The sequence below is a fragment of the Somniosus microcephalus genome, chromosome 1, assembly GCF_052327205.1.
Source record: "Somniosus microcephalus isolate GS21.2 chromosome 1, FLI_Smic_1.0, whole genome shotgun sequence".
In the NCBI taxonomy this organism is placed as follows: Eukaryota; Metazoa; Chordata; class Chondrichthyes; order Squaliformes; family Somniosidae; genus Somniosus; species Somniosus microcephalus.
The window spans coordinates 385,492,602-385,509,343 of NC_140987.1; the positions used below are offsets into that span (position 1 = coordinate 385,492,602).

Below are 16,742 nucleotides of genomic sequence, written 5' to 3' on the forward strand. Positions count from 1 at the left end.
ATAGAATGGGGGAAATGGTTTGTAGTATTTATGAATTTGTGTCAACTCAGACTTGCTGATATAAAATGACATTTAAAATGTGATTTAAAATGATATGTTAAGAAATGAGGTCAGCGAAGTCTGTAAACCAGACACTGTTCGGAACCAACTTCTTTAACCTTAGCGTTACCTAATTAAAAACACAACCTCCCCATTATATTTTTTGATTACATTCACTAGATATTTTTGTACAATATTAAAACTAGTAAATTCAACAGAACCTAAAGTACTTAAGCATCTGTATATAGCTCTATATTCAAATAGGCATGCTTCCTCATTTTGTATCTAAAGAAAATATGTTGAAATTTAATGTCTACGCCATCTTCAATATAAGATTCTGATTGATGCACTTCAATTTGGTGTGTGATGAATGAGAATTCAATGCTTACTAAGGCTCAACAAATTTCAATACACAGTGACACTATTCTGATTGATGTGATTTAGATTTAAGTTTGGCCTCAAACACTCGAACATATGTCTGGGTGCAGAGTGACCTAATAATTTCTAATCTCAATTTTTCACAAATATGTAAGTGCTACATTTGCACTTTTCTTTAGCTATCCAGTTGTGTTATTCCAGAGACTAACATATGGAAAATTCTGATGCAAACTGCCACACATGCTGAATGCTGACTTACATATTTCCCACAACAACCAAAAAATCAATTTTAGTCACAGCCTATAAAAATTGTATGATATTTATGTAACAAGGCCGCTAATGATAAACATCAAGAAAAAGTTACTAGGGAGACAAATGGTGAATATGTGTTTGAGGGACCACTGAATATACATTTCTGGAGAAAAAGGGAATTAAAGGATATAGCAAGAAGGCAGAAAGATAAAGTTGAGGTCAACTAGAGAGAGGCAGGCCTTTTCATGCTCCCAAATTATCCAACGTTTCTTATGTCTTTCAAAGATCAGCAAATTTTTAATTGGATTTCCAGCAGGACGTTTTGTAATAGGCACAAACTGAAATATCTTCAGTAAGAAAAGACACATTAATCTTTTCGTAAAAACAAAATGCTTTTTCTGTGTGGGCGGGTTGGGGAAAGAGGACTATTTTGCCTTAAAAGTTGCTCCTCCAGGCTGATAATCCCCTTTAAAGTATCCTAACTCAGAGGAATGAATATTCTTTGCACCAAGCAGAACATGCTTTCTATACACCATTAGCTTTGGCATGCTTCGCATAAATCAATTAGATAAAGTAACATTGCTGAAATGTCAAGAAACGCATTAATCTACTAGAAATATAGCGCCATTATTGCTCTCCTAAACTGACTTCTGACAGAAGTGAAATTACTATCTTCTAAAATATTCTCAACAATGCCTTCCGTCTGACTCTAAATTTCTCACTTCCTGTTCAGTGTCCACTTCCCCCCAGTAAAGTGCTCGGAGACATTGCTTTATGCAACGAGCACAATATTAATGCAAGTTTATAAGTTAGTTTCTCCTGATTCAATTTCTACCTCAGAGGTGAACCATTTCTCAACTTAGATGGTAGGTGGCTGACTTATTTGCAATGCCATTCAAGTTAGTTGGCTGAGTTAGAGGTGTTAGACTGTGTGCTGATTGACTTGATATATAGTTTTCCCTTTCTCTTGTAAAAACTTCCTTCTACTTGGCTCCTTCACGCTTAAGATCAAGAGTTCATCATGTGGCAAATTGCAAGGCTAGTATCACAAACTGCCTGAATGATTTAAAATAAAGTTTATCTTTTATTTTCTTGAAGCCGCTACATCTATGTATTGAAGAATATATTACAAGAGACCAAGCACAATTTATGCTATATTACATTTCTGGCAACAACAAAAAATCAGCATGTTAGTATAACTAGATTGATGATAAAGTCTAACTACAAGAAACAAGCAACATTTTCAGATATAAAATTCTACAGTCTCAAAAGGAAAGTACGTTTTTGAAAACCATCTTTTTTTTAAAAAAAAGGTTTCAGCACATCACTGTGTGGGTAATTTTGTACAATACCATTTTTGCCAGTCATCATTTCCTACCTCCCAATGAAAACACTGAGGTTGATGAACAACTCTAGACGATTCACAGGCTGATAAAATGACAGGAGGATTCAACTGACTAAATGCCAGCCAGCAGTACAAAGACACCTCTATGGACCTTTCAGATACAGTATTCAAATCCACACACAATCAAACCTCTGATAAATTAAAACACAAGTATTTCTGCATTAGTTTAAACTATGTTGTCATCTCCCTATAGTGCATTCTACCCTTTAAAAGGCTATGGTAACGACAATCCATTTCTGTACGGCATGGGCATCTTGATAAATAGAAGTCCAGTAACAGTGTAATTCATACAGATTCTCTGCAATACACAATGAAGTATCGTCCTTTCCCAGAATCAAAAGGCAATGATATAGTTCAATCATTCCTCACCATTTAATTACACATAATATTCAGCAGCTACTCGAACAAAAAGCTATTGGTCATGAATCCCCATTAACCTTCATAGCAAAGCTGGGAGCTAAAAATAACAACCGGCAAACAATATTACATCATGTAATTATTCTGCAAGAATACTGGATTCAGTAAAGCCAAAACAAATGATAAAGGTTTAAGAAGCACAAAGACTGAAATTCTTGCACTGCAGAATTATCAATTGCTTCTACCAATAGAAAAATGTTAAGTCTCAAAAACAAAATTAAACATTGATAGTTTCAAACAAAGATTTAAAACAGAAAACACAAAGGTATTTTAAATCAACAAATTGCTTAGAGACAAAAAGGCAGTTAACCTCAGACAGCATCTTTCAGCTCTGAATCCCTACGACTTTCAGACAGCATTCCACAGGAAAATCGTCAGCAAAATAGAGAACATGCACAATGAAACAATATCTGAAGCATACCAAAGGACCTACATTACCTGTATACTGGACAAGGTACATTCCCAATCACTTCTTAATGAGCAGAATGTGCTTTCTGTTCCATAGACTGGGAAAAGAGCTGTCAAAGCCACGCTCTGTTTTAATGCTCCTAAAAATCTCAGCACCACACAAGCAACAGAGCTAACTGCAAGCACAGACAAATAAGAGATCCTACTAATACCGCCACACAAAAGGGAGGCAATGGAAATTACAGGAACCTTCAGGGCACAGGCTAGAATTGGCTCTTCTGATCCAGTGCTGGATGTGTCACCATCTGTCTTGAGTGAGTGACAGTTAAGAGCTGACTTGTTCAGGGGAAGGGAAGGGCAGGTGGGAAAGCAATTAGCACTATGCTCATCTGTGAATTCATAAGGGATTTCATACATCGATGCCTTCAGAAGCAGTATGCAGGCAGCAAATCAGGAGCTCATGATTTGCATGCCTGCAAAGAACTCCTCCAGACGCAACACAGCTTGCTGAGCTGCTATCAAAACTAGAGGGTGGCAAAGGCAAACAACTTGGATAGGCACAGGCTGCATTGCATAGTTTTAAGGATGACTGATACTGACCTTGGAGCCCACAACAATCTTAACATTGAATCAATCAAAGCAAAGTGCATTCGGTCAAGGAAGAAATTATTGTAGAATTTAGCAAAATTACTTGGAATTCAATATCCCAAAGATGGATTTCTTCAACTGATATAGTAATTGGTTAATCAATACAGCCAGGATTTTAGATACTGAATCACATCAGCTAATTGATTTCAGCCTAAATAACAGCTTCTTTATCTTCCTCTTACAAAGACAGTAATGGCCTTTGTTTTGTGCATTGCTAGAATCGTTTCAATGCTGTGACTGAATAATTGTTCCTGTCTTTTTGTGATTCCAACAAAATAATAAATCGAAGGAAATTAAGGCTTTTTGAAATGGGGATGGGGAAGAAGAAACAAGCAGAGATTGAGCATACAACCGTGAGGAATATTGCACTGATCAGTTTGTAATATAGCAATATCAGAAAGAACTGTATTTTTTTTTATTAACTGCATCCTGAAACTGATGACATCTAAACTATTTTAAAACACTCTGCAGCAGCTGATGGCCCAACCTGTAATCTGAAGGTTGCAAGCTTTATCACTCAAACTTAGCTGCCTACATCAGTTAAGCTTTGCCAGTTGTCAACATGAATTTCAGATGTAATTCCCCGTCTTGTGTGGAGAAAAGATACGAACTATCAAGCTCATTACACTTAAAGTGTAGCACCTGCTGGCTAATCATGAAGCAGCACTGACAGCTGTTATGGAGAATTCGGCTCCCCTGGCTTGACGAATTGGATAAGGGCAGGGGGGGGGGGGGAAACTACTTTGTAAACAAAAAAATCATAAGAAGTGACAATTGGTAGCAGCTTGTGTTCTAAGATATTTCTATATGATTTTATTAAAATACTTGTGCAAGATTAATGAATAAACAAGGCTTTCACCCAATACCCTTTAAAAAATAATGTCACAGAGGTTTGAGAAACCAATTTTTTATATCAGTTGATTAAGTATCTGCTCCAATCCACTGGAGCTCAACTGCTGCAAGAACAGCTGTTGCTCTAAGGTAGAATGGGGCAACGTGATTATACTTCAACACACTTTTGAGGACAAAAAAAGCAAAAGGAAACAAAGTGAGGCGGTCGGCACTGCATGCTTAAATATCTTAACCACATTGGCCCAGAAATTCGGGTCTCCACGGGTGAGTACGCACGGGGTACTCACCCATAGGCCCAACGGAAGTGCCGGTTTCATGCACGCACTGCGCAGGAAACCGGAACTTCCGTTCCCTTAAAGGAAGGGGTTCAGAGGTCGAACGCGTACGTCGGAGAGGCAGCGCGTGCGCATGGAACTTGCGTTTTTTTTGCAGGTTTCTCCGGGAGGGTAAGTCTCCAGGAGTTACACATGTAAAAAGCAGGCGCAAGGCCTGCTTTTAACAAGGTAAGTGGTGAATTAATTAAAATTAAAACATTTTTTCCACAGGTTTATTATTTTTAAATACTTTAAAGAAAGGTAAGTTTATTTTTAGCCCCGTTAGAAAATGTAATTATTTTTTTCAAAAATTTAAATTATTGTTTAAAATAGTTATTTTATGTCATTTATAGTTACTTTAAAAATGTGATTTAAAAAAAAATTATTTGAAGTTTTAGTGAAGTTTTGGGGCTTATAGTATTTATAGTTTTGACAGCTCTTCCTGTCAATTTTATGAATGGGCATTTCCCCGCTACCATTGGCTCTCCATGGCCCATGTGATCCCAGGGGACACATCGAACTAACTGCGCCCTGGGATACACAAGCACTGCGTGTCAGCAGTTGGAGGAGGCCCAGGATCAGAATCCCACGTGGGCCCACAGCTCAATGGCCGGCGCGCTAGGTAAGTGCAGGTCGGAGGCTTGCACCCGCGGGAAGATCCAACCCGAATTTCTGGGCCATTGTTTAGAAATTACTACTTAATTTACAACTATTTTCTGAAGCACTTCAGAATATGATAAGTGACCTGTGAAATCTGATGCACTCAAAAAAAATTAGCATTACTAATGGATACATTTTATTGGAACTGTACAGACACTTCACTGCACTGGTACCAGCATGCACAGCAGTACTGCAACTATGCTACAACAGTCTCACTGGATATTTGTTGTGTGCTACAGCAGGACAGGGCCAGTAGTAATGCATCACTAAAGGCACCTCTCTTCACTAAAATTAATTATTTTAAGAGAGTGTGCCATGCTTTGCCTTATGCTGCAACCTCTGAGGCTGCACAGCTGCGGTGTCCTTTTCTCCCCATCTCTCTTGAAGGCAGTGAAATGAAAGGGTATATGGTCCAGAGATTATTGGCAACATTTTAATACTTCATCCAAATGGGCATTTTTCTTGTAGAGTAATGAATTCCAAATACACAATTCAGCCAAACATAGGGGGAAATTAGACACAATCAATCATTCTGGCCTCAGCCAACAACTACATAAATGCCTCCACCGAATTTTTCACCTGCTTGGCACTGTCCCCATTGTTCCTCCATCCACAGATGAACAGCAACAGGAAGAAGCCATGTAGCTCACTGAACTTACTCCACCATTTTTGCTAACAATGCAGCTCCATCTTTTTAATTTCAATTCCCAATCTAATTAACTAAGTATGGATCTGGCTTCAACCAATACAATTTTCAGAGATGCACAACAGCGGCTAATAACATCTCTTCATCAGACTTCCCTTTTTTTCTCCTTTCACGTTGTACCTTTCCATAACAATACATTCAGATCCGAAATGGAGCAAAGGGAAAGAGAAATCTCATCTTCACCTCACAAGTTAGTGATCCAACATGCTGTATCATCATCTCATCCCATAATTGCAAATGGCTACACCACCCCCATCTCTCCTGCAGCCAGGAGCAGTTAAGCAGGTGACACACTTTGTAATGCTCCAATTATACAGTTGGGTTTGGTGCAATGCCAAAAACTGTGTTCAGAGATGTGAATGCAGAGCAAAGCCTCTAACTGCACCATTTAGAAATATTGAATATCATGGACCTGGGAGTTTCATATATATGCACTTGAAATAAGAGGGTCTCTTTGTATGCTATACTTCCCATTTTCATTTTTACTGAACGAATGGAACTCCAATCATTAGAAACGTCAAAGTGTACAGATCTAACTCATAATTACCAAATAAACTTCCATCCCTTTTCACTATGTACTTGTTTCATCTGCTGCCAGAAACATGTTGGCAGCAGTTACGTTGCAGTTTGCAGTCGTGAACATCAGTAACAGTACAAAAGACAATTCTCCAAGTAGTTTCACTACCGATATCATATTTTACATCGCTAAGTAGCAGTGTTATACTACGCACTAGACATCAATACAGCATACACAATGGTGTGGTACCAATACCAAAAGCTTAGCATAATTGTAGCAAAATGTATTCTAATACCAATAATGCTTCTGTGAGGGAACAGGCGAAGGAGGAGCGAGGAAATAAAGCCCGAGGCTCGAGGCCCAGACTGAGCTATTGGGAGCAGCAGCGAGAGCGGACCTCAGCAGACAACATTCGAAAGTGACGTCGGCACAAGGGAAGGAGCTGATTGGTAAGTAGGACCTGGTGAATATTTCTACAGTCCAGTCGTTAAAGTAAAAGTAAGGTCTCTAGTTTAGAGTAAGTAGTGTTTAAATTGAAGTAAGGTCCCTAGTGTATTTAGTATTTTTTAATTTAAAGGAAGTAAATTAAAGGTAGGACATGGCAGGGCAGTTCGGCAGCGTGGAGTGCTCCTCCTGTGCTATGTGGGAAGTCAGGGACACTTTCAGTGTCCAGGGCGAACACGTGTGCAGGAAGTGTCTCCAGCTACAGCTACTCGAAATCCGCGTTTCAGAGCCGCAGCTGTGGCTGGAGTCACTGTGGAGCATCCGCGAGGCTGAGATCTTCATGGATAGCACGTTTAACGAGGTGGTCACACCGCAAGTAAAGAGTGCACAGGCTGACAGGGAATGGGTGACCGCCAGACAGAGTAAAAGAACTAGGAAGGTAGTGCAGGAGTCCCCTGGGTCCATCTCCCTTGCCAACAGATTTTCTGTTTTGGATACTGCTGGGGGAGATGGTTTCTCAGGGGAATGCAGCAAGAGCCAAGTCCGTGGCACTACGAGTGGCTCAGCTGCACAGGAGGGGAGGAAAAAGAGTGGGAAAGCAATAGTGATAGGGGATTCTATCATAAGGGGAACAGATAGACATTTCTGTGGCTGCAGACGTGACTCCAGGATGGTATGTTGCCTCCCTGGTGCCAGGGTCAAGGATGTCACTGAGCGGCTGCAGGACATTCTGAAGTTGGGGGGGGGGGGGAACAGCCAGAGGTCATGGTCCATATCGATAACAACGACATAGGTAGAAAGAGGGACGAGGTCCTGCAAGCAGAATATAGGGAGCTAGGAAATAAATTAAAAAGCAGGACCTCAAAGGTAGTAATCTCAGGATTACTCCCAGTGCCACGTGCTACCAAGAGCAGAAATAGGAGATTCTGGGGAAGGTGGGACCTGTACAAGCTGGATGGGTTACACCTCGGCAGAAATGGGACCAACATCCTCGCAGGGGGGTTTGCTAGTGCTGTTGGGAAGGATTTAAACTGGTTTGTCAGGGGGCTGGGAACCTAAGTGGTGGATGAATTAATGGCACTAATAGAAGTAAATGGGTATGATGTAATTGCCATTACAGAGACATGGTTGCTGGGACTGAATGTTCCAGGGTACTCAACATTTAGGAAGGACAGACAAAAAGGAAACGGAGGTGGCGTAGCGCTGTTAATAAGGGATGAGATCGGTACGGTAGAAATAAAAGATCTTGGCTTGGCAGATCGTGATGTAGAACTGGAATCAGTTTGGGTGGAGCTAAGAAACAGCAAAGGGCGGAAAACATTGGTGGGAGTTGTGAATAGGTCACCAAACAGTAATGGTAATGTAGGGCACAGTATCAATCAAGAGATTAGAAGTGCATGTAACAAGGGCAATACGGTAATCATGGGGGACTTTAATCTACATACTGACTGGGCAAATCAAATTAGTACTAATGGTGTGGAGGACGAATTCTTGGAATGCATGCAAGATGGTTTCCTGGATCAGTATGTGGAGGAACCAACCAGGGAACAGGCTATTCTGGATCTGGTACTGTGTAATGAGAAAGGGCTAATCAATAATCTTGTGGTAAAGGGGCCTTTAGGGACAAGTGACCATAATATGATTGGATTTTACATTAAGTTTGAGAGTGATGTAGTCCAATCTGAAACTAAGGTCTTCAATCTAAACATAGGAAACTACAAGGCTATGAGGGACAAGTTGGCCATGGTAGATTGGGAGACTACACTAAAAGTTATGAAGGTGGACATACAATGGCTAACATTCAAGGAAATAATGCATAATTTGCAACAAACATATATTCCTCTAGGGCATAAAAACCCAAAAGAAAAAGTGATCCAACTATGGCTAACAAAAGAAACTAAAGCTAGTATTAAGTCAAAGGAGGAAGCTTATAAAGTTGCCAGAAAAAGCAGTCAGCCTGAGGATTGGGATCTTTTTAGAAATCAGCAAAGGGGGACCAAGAAATTGATAAAGAAAGGGAAAATGGAATATGAGCACAAACTAGCAAAAAATATAAAAACGGATTGTAAAAGCTTCTATAGGTATGTGAAAAGGAAAAGACTGGCGAAGGTAAATGTAGGTCCTTTACAGTCAGAGATGGGAGAATTTATAACGGGGAATGAGGAAATGGAAGAGAAATTAAATAAATAAATACTTTGTTTCTGTCTTCATGGAGGAAGACAAAAAAACCTCCCAGATATACAAGAAAACCAAGGGTGTGACAAGAATGAAGAACTTAAAGAAATTAGTAAAAAAACAGTACTAGCAAAATTAATGGGATGAAAAGTCGATAAATCCCAAGGACCAGATGACCTACATCCTATGGTTTTGAAAGAGGTGGTCATTGGAATAGCGGACGCATTGGTTGTCATCTTCCAAAATTCTATAGATTCTCGAACGGTTCCTGCAGATTGGAGGATAGCAAATATAACCCCGCCATTTAAGAAAGGAGAGAGAGAGAAAACGGGGAACTACAGGCCTGTTAGCCTCCTCAGTAGTTGGGAAAATGCTGGAATCTATTATAAAGGATGCGATAGCTGGGCACTTAGAAACTAATAGTAAGATTGGGCAGAGTCAACATGGATTTATGAAAGGGAAATCCTGTTTGACAAACCTATTGGAGTTCTTTGAGGATGTAACTAGTGGAGTAAAGGGGAACCGGTAGATGTGGTGTATCTGGATTTTCAGAAGGCCTTCGATAAGGTCCCACACAAGAGGTTGGTGAACAAAATTAGGGCACATGGAATTGGGGGTAATATACTAGCATGGATTGAGAATTGGTTAACAGACAGAAAACAAAGAGTAGGGATAAATGGGTCTTTTTCAGGATGGCAGGCTGTGACTAGTGGGGTACCGCAAGGATCGGTGCTTGGGCCCCAGCTATTCACAATCTATATCAATGATTTGGATAAGAGGACTAAATGTAACATTTCCAAATGTGCTGATGATACAAAGCTAGGTGGCAGTATCAGTTGTGAAGAGGATGTGAAGAGGCTTCAAGGGGATCTCGACAGGCTCGGTGAGTGGGCGAGAACATGGCAAATGGAATATAATGTGGATAAATGTGAAGTTATCCACTTTGGTAGAAAAAACAGAAAGGCAGAGTATTTCCTAAATGGTGAAAGATTGGGGAATGCAGATGCTCAAAGGGACCTGGGTGTCCTTGTCCATGAGTCACTGAAAGTGAATGTGCAGTTACAGCAAGCCATTAGGAAGGCAAATGGTATGCTGGCCTTCATTACAAGAGGATTTGAGTACAGGAGTAAATGGCCTTGGTGAGACCATACCTGGAGTACCGTGTACAATTTTGGTCTCCTTACCTAAGGAAGGATATACTTGCCATAGAGGGAGTGCAACGAAGGTTCACGAGATTGATTCCTGGGATGGCGGGACTGTCGTATGAGAAGAGATTGAGTAAACTAGGCCTATATTCTCTTGAATTCAGAAGAATGAGAAGGGGTCTCATTGAAGCATACAAAATTTTTACAGGGCTTGATAGGATGGATGCTGGGAGAATGTTTCCCTTGGCTGGGGAGTCTGGAACCAGGGGCCACAGCCTCAAGATAAAGGGTAGGCTATTCAGGACTGAGATGAGCTTGGACCTGTGGGAGAGCAGCAGCGCGACCGGCGGCACTTAAAACCGGCGGGTTCAGCAGAGGCGAGGTCAGAGAGCTTGGACCTGTGGGAGAGCAGCAGCGCGACCGGCGGCACTTAAAACCGGCGGGTTCAGCAGAGGCGAGGTCAGAGAGCTTGGACCTGTGGGAGAGCAGCAGCGCGACCGGCGGCACTTAAAACCGGCGGGTTCAGCAGAGGCGAGGTCAGAGAGCTTGGACCTGTGGGAGAGCAGCAGCGCGACCGGCGGCACTTAAAACCGGCGGGTTCAGCAGAGGCGAGGTCAGAGAGCTTGGACCTGTGGGAGAGCAGCAGCGCGACCGGCGGCACTTAAAACCGGCGGGTTCAGCAGAGGCGAGGTCAGAGAGCTTGGACCTGTGGGAGAGCAGCAGCGCGACCGGCGGCACTTAAAACCGGCGGGTTCAGCAGAGGCGGGACCAAATCAACAGCAGAGGAGAGAGGTAAAAAGTAATCAGAGTGTGACGTCACCAGGGAGCAGGTAAGTGATTGGTTGGTGAGTATTTCTCTTTTTTAAACTTAAACTCTGTAGTTTATAGTTACTAGGGTCTTTTCTGGTGTAGCAGGGACTGTTGGTAGACTATACAAGCGCCTTAGAGATATTTTTAATTGGTGATAGAAAATTAATTTAAATTAAGTGAAGGGAAGGTCATGCCAGGTGAGCCCAGCCCCGTGATATGCTCCTCTTGCTCTATGTGGGAATTCAGGGACACTGCCGGTGCCCCTGATGACCACGTGTGCCAGAGATGCATCCATCTGCAGCTACTAGCAAACCGCATTGAGGCGCTGGAGCTGCGGGTGGATGGGTTGTTGAGCATTCACGATGCTGAGAGGTTCGTGGATAACACGTTTAGTGAGTTGGTCACACCGCAGGGAAGGGCTGCACAGGAAGATAGGAAATGGGTGACCACCAGGAGGAGCAATAGAAGCAGGCAGGTAGTGCAGGAGACCCCTGTGACCATTCCCCTCTCAAACAGGTATGCCGCTTTGGATACTGTTGAGGGGGATGACTCACCAGGGGAAGGCAGCAGCAGCCAACTTCCTGGCACTGGGGGTGCTCCTGCTGCCCAGGAAGGGGGGAAAAAGAGTGGGAGAGCAATAGTGGTAGGGGATTCTATAGTAAGGGGAACAGATAGGCGTTTCTGTGGCCGTAGACGTGAATCCAGGATGGTTTGTTGCCTCCCTGGTGCCAGGGTCAAGGATATCACTGAGCGGCTGCAGGGCATTCTGGAGGGGGAGGGTGAACAGCCAGAGGTCGTGGTCCACATTGGTACCAACGACATAGGTAAAAAGAGGGATGAGGTCCTGCAGCAAGAATTTAGGGAGCTAGGTGAAGGATTAAAGAGCAGGACCTCAAAGGTTGTAATCTCTGGATTACTCCCGGTGCCACGTGCTAGTGAGTATAGGAATGGGAAGATAGAACAGATGAATGCGTGGCTAAAGGGATGGTGCAGGAGGGAGGGCTTTAGTTTCCTGGGTCACTGGGTCTGCTTCTGGGAAAGGTGGGACTTGTACAAGTCGGACGGTTTACACCTGAACCAGAGGGGAACCGATATCCTTGCGGGGAGGTTTGCTAGCACTGCTGGGGGGGGTTTAAACTAACTTGGCAGGGGGATGGGGTACAGAGTGGAGCTATAGCAGGGGGTGATTTACAGCCAAATACAGAGAAAAAAACAAGGCAGAGCAAATATGCGAAGGCAAAAGGGAATATGGCAGGGCTGGAAGGCATCTATTTTAATGCAAGGAGTCTTGCAAATAAGGTGGACGAACTGAAGTTGTTGTTGAACACATGGGAGTACGATATTGTTGCTATCACGGAGACATGGTTGAGGGAGGGTCAGGACTGGCAGCTCAATATTCCGGGGTATAGAATCTTCAAGCGAGACAGAGGGGGGTGTAAAAGGGGAGGGGGTGTTGCAATATTAATTAAGGAGTCAATTACTGCTGTAAGGAGGGATGATATATTAGCGGGTTCCTCTAATGAGGCCATATGGGTAGAACTTAAAAACAAAAAGGGGGCAAGCACTTTGCTGGGAGTGTACTATAGGCCCCCAAACAGTCAGGGGGAGATAGAGGAACAGATATGTAGGCAAATCTCAGAAAAGTGCGAAAATAATAGGGTAATAATAGTGGGGGATTTCAACTTCCCCAATATAAATTGGGATAGTCAGAGTGTGAAAGGCTTAGAGGGTGCAGAATTCTTAAAGTGCATCCAGGAGAGCTTTTTGAGCCAACATGTAGAAAGTCCTACAAGAGAGGGGGCGATACTGGACCTAATTCTGGGGAATGTAGCCGGGCAAGTGGTGGAAGTGTCAGTAGGAGAGCATTTTGGCGATAGTGACCATAATTCGGTGAGATTTAAGGTGGTCATGGAAAAAGACAAAGACGGCCCGGAAATAAGGGTTCTAAATTGGGGGAAGGCCGATTTTAATATGATAAGGCAGGATCTGGCCAAAGTGGACTGGGAGCAGCTACTTATAGGAAAATCCACATCAAGACAGTGGGAGACTTTCAGAAGGGAAATAGAGAGAGTACAACGCCAACATGTTCCTGTAAAGGTCAAGGGTGGGACCAACAAGCAAAGGGAACCTTGGATGACAAGGGATATACAAAAATGCATTAGAAATAAAAGGGGGGCTTTTGGCAGTTACAAAAGACTAAAGACGGAAGAAGCCCTAGAGGAGTATAAAAAGTGCAGGGGCATACTTAAAAAAGAAATTAGGAGGGCGAGGAGGGGCCATGAAATAACACTGGCGAGCAAAATAAAGGAAAATCCTAAGATGTTTTATAAGTATATTAAGGGCAAGAGGATAACCAGGGAAAGGGTAGGGCCCATTAGGGACCAAAGTGGCAATCTGTGTGTAGAGCCAGATGATGTAGGCGGGGTTTTAAATGAATTTTTTGCATCTGTGTTCACTATGGAGAGAGACGATGCAGACATAGAAATCGGGCAAGGGGACTGTGACATACTTGAACATATTAGCATCGAGAGGGAGGAGGTGCTAGCGGTTTTAGCAGGCCAAAAAGTGGATAAATCCCCAGGCCCGGACGAGATGTATCCCAGGCTGCTGTGGGAGGCAAAGGAGGAGATTGCAGGGGCTCTGACACAAATTTTCAGAACCTCTCTGGCCACAGGGGATGTACCAGAGGACTGGAGAACAGCTAATGTAGTACCATTATACAAGAAGGGTAGCAGGGATAAACCAGGGAATTACAGGCCAGTGAGCCTAACATCTGTGGTAGGGAAATTATTGGAAAAAATTCTGAGGGACAAAATTAGTCTCCACTTGGAGAGGCAAGGATTAATCGGGGATAGTCAGCATGGCTTTGTCAAGGGTAAATCATGTCTGACAAATCTGATTGAATTTTTCGAGGCGGTGACTAGGGGGGTGGATGAGGGAAATGCTGTGGATGTGGTTTACATGGACTTCAGTAAAGCTTTTGACAAAGTCCCGCATAGGAGACTGGTCAAGAAGGTAAGAGCCCATGGGATCCAGGGTGCCTTGGCACGTTGGATCCTAAACTGGCTGAGTGGCAGGAGGCAGAGGGTGATGGTCGAAGGATGCTTTTGTGACTGGAAGCCTGTGTCCAGTGGGGTACCTCAGGGATCGGTGCTGGGTCCCTTGTTGTTTGTGATCTACATAAATGATTTGGATGAGAATGTAAAAGGTATGATCAGTAAGTTCGCAGATGACACGAAAATTGGTGGGGTGGTCAATTGCGAGGAGGAAAGCCTCAGGCTACAGGACGATATAAACGGGTTGGTCAGATGGGCGGAAAAGTGGCAAATGGAATTTAACCCTGAAAAGTGCGAGGTGATGCATTTTGGACGGACAAATAAGGCAAGGGAATACACAATGAGTGGTAGGACCCTAGGAAGTACAGAGGGTCAGAGGGACCTTGGTGTACATGTACATAGATCCCTGAAGGCAGCGGAACAGGTAGATAAGGTGGTTAAAAAGGCATATGGGATACTTGCCTTCATTAGCCGAGGCATAGAATATAAGAGCAGGGAGGTTATGATGGAGCTGTACAAAACGCTGGTGAGGCCACAGCTGGAGTACTGTGTGCAGTTCTGGTCGCCTCACTATAGGAAGGATGTGATTGCTTTGGAGAGGGTGCAGAGAAGATTCACCAGGATGTTACCTGGGATGGAGCGCCTCAGCTATGAAGAAAGACTAAACAGGCTGGGGTTGTTTTCCTTGGAGCAAAGAAGGCTGAGGGGGGACCTGATTGAGGTGTACAAAATGATGAGGGGCATAGATAGGGTAGATAAAGAGGAACTTTTCCCCTTAGTAGGGGGGTCAATAACAAGGGGGCATAGATTCAGGGTAAGGGGCAGGAGATTTAGAGGGGATTTGAGGAGGAACTTTTTCACCCAGAGGGTGGTTGGAATCTGGAACTCACTGCCTGAAAGGGTGGTAGAGGCAGGAACCCTCACAACATTCAAGAAGCATTTGGATGAGCACTTGAAATGCCATTGCATACAAGGCTATGGACCAAATGCTGGAAAATGGGATTAGACAGGACAGGGGTGGATGGGCGGCGCGGACACGATGGGCCGAAGGGCCTCTTTCTGTGCTGTAAAACTCTATGACTCTATGAGAAGAAATTTCTTCACACAGAGGGTGGTGAATCTTTGGAATTCTGTACCCCAGAGGGCTGTGGATGCTCTGTCATTGGGTATATTCAAAACAGAAGTCGATAGATTTCTGACTAGTAAGGGCATCAAGGAATATAGCGATAGGGCTGGTGAATGGAATTGAGACAGAAGATCAGCCATGATCTCATTGAATGGCGGAGTAGGCTCGAAGGGCCGACTCCTACTCCTATTTCTTATGTTATGTTCTTGTGTTGCTGCACAATATGGTAATCTCCTGTAGGATCGATTCCTCCCCAACAGTAAAAACATTGGATTATGAAAGATAAAAACCCAGAAGTGCACAGCCTGCAAAAAGAACTAGGCAATAAAGGGTTAATTCAAACACTGCAGCCAAAACTATGAACCTTCAAGAGACTGGCTCACAGACAATCTAATATACGAATCTAAAGGGAAGATACAAGAACATTTGCATATTCATGTACCTTAAGGGATTACACTGTCCACCTTAGACCATGGCCCCCGAATAATGAGTTTCAGTGCAGGCCTAGACAATGGGCCGGGCCTTGAATCTTTTGAATACGAATGCCAACAGAAACCAACAACTTCAATAAACCAACGAATCAAAGGTTGAGCCAAAACCCTGTGCCGTGTGTATTTTGTTTTTATAAATCCTGATGTCCAAGAACCGTGTGTAACGGGGGACCAGTATCAGAGAAAACCCCTTATACTCCCAAGAAAAAAAATCTGTAAAATTTCTCCCAACCAAATGGAAGTAAGAAAAACTGAATATATATCCATCTCCAGCTCTTCACTCATAATTTTTCCTTAGTCACAGTAACCAAAGTATTGGCTGGAATTTCCTATTTTCTCAATCAATGCCTATTCCTTAACCATTAATTACATTTCTACTCGGGCATTAATCAAGTCATTTTTCAAAGGAATTAATTAACACATCATCAACTGATTTTGCTCGGAGTTTGTTGCATGCATCTAATATTCATGTATAATCAAATTACAGTATGACTTATTTGTAGCAAGTAGTTTTAGGTTAGGATAATTACCCTCCCCCACACAGAATTGAGGATTTACAATTTTAAAAGGGCAGTGAGGCCATTTTAAAACAGTAGGTATGAATGGTTTGTAAAATAAGAGAGGGACGACTATGTACAAAGAATTGAAGAGGTCAGAGTTAATTTGTGACACATAAGATGATAGAAAGATGAGAGTTTAAAAAGAAAATTAAAATAAAATTAATTAAAAACTAGTCTGTCTCCCATAGCTTTTCACACAGGGCATTAAGAGAAAATGTAGCTATCAGGTTAACTGGGGTTAATAATTGGACCAGGGCACACAGATGTAACACAATCCTTTTAAAGTTGCACATTCTGTCCTTATTTTTATTTTCTATTATAATTCATAGCTGAACAGCA

General features: G+C 42.7%; 1 protein-coding gene across 10 annotated transcripts in view; it reads right to left on the reverse strand.

Annotated features, from left to right (window-relative positions):
• The window catches only part of LOC147125071 (ecto-NOX disulfide-thiol exchanger 2-like), a 361,733-nt gene that overhangs the window by 165,654 nt on the left and 179,337 nt on the right, over nt 1–16,742 (reverse strand). The window contains exon 1 of one of the 10 annotated variants that reach the window (XM_085996925.1): nt 2,930–3,192. The exons of the other annotated variants lie outside the window; for them this stretch is intronic. Within the exon in view, the coding sequence (XP_085853051.1) occupies nt 2,930–2,951 (22 nt within the window). The 5' untranslated portion in view covers nt 2,952–3,192. Of the gene's footprint in view, nt 1–2,929; nt 3,193–16,742 lie in introns of those variants that run through there. 10 annotated transcript variants of the gene reach the window in all.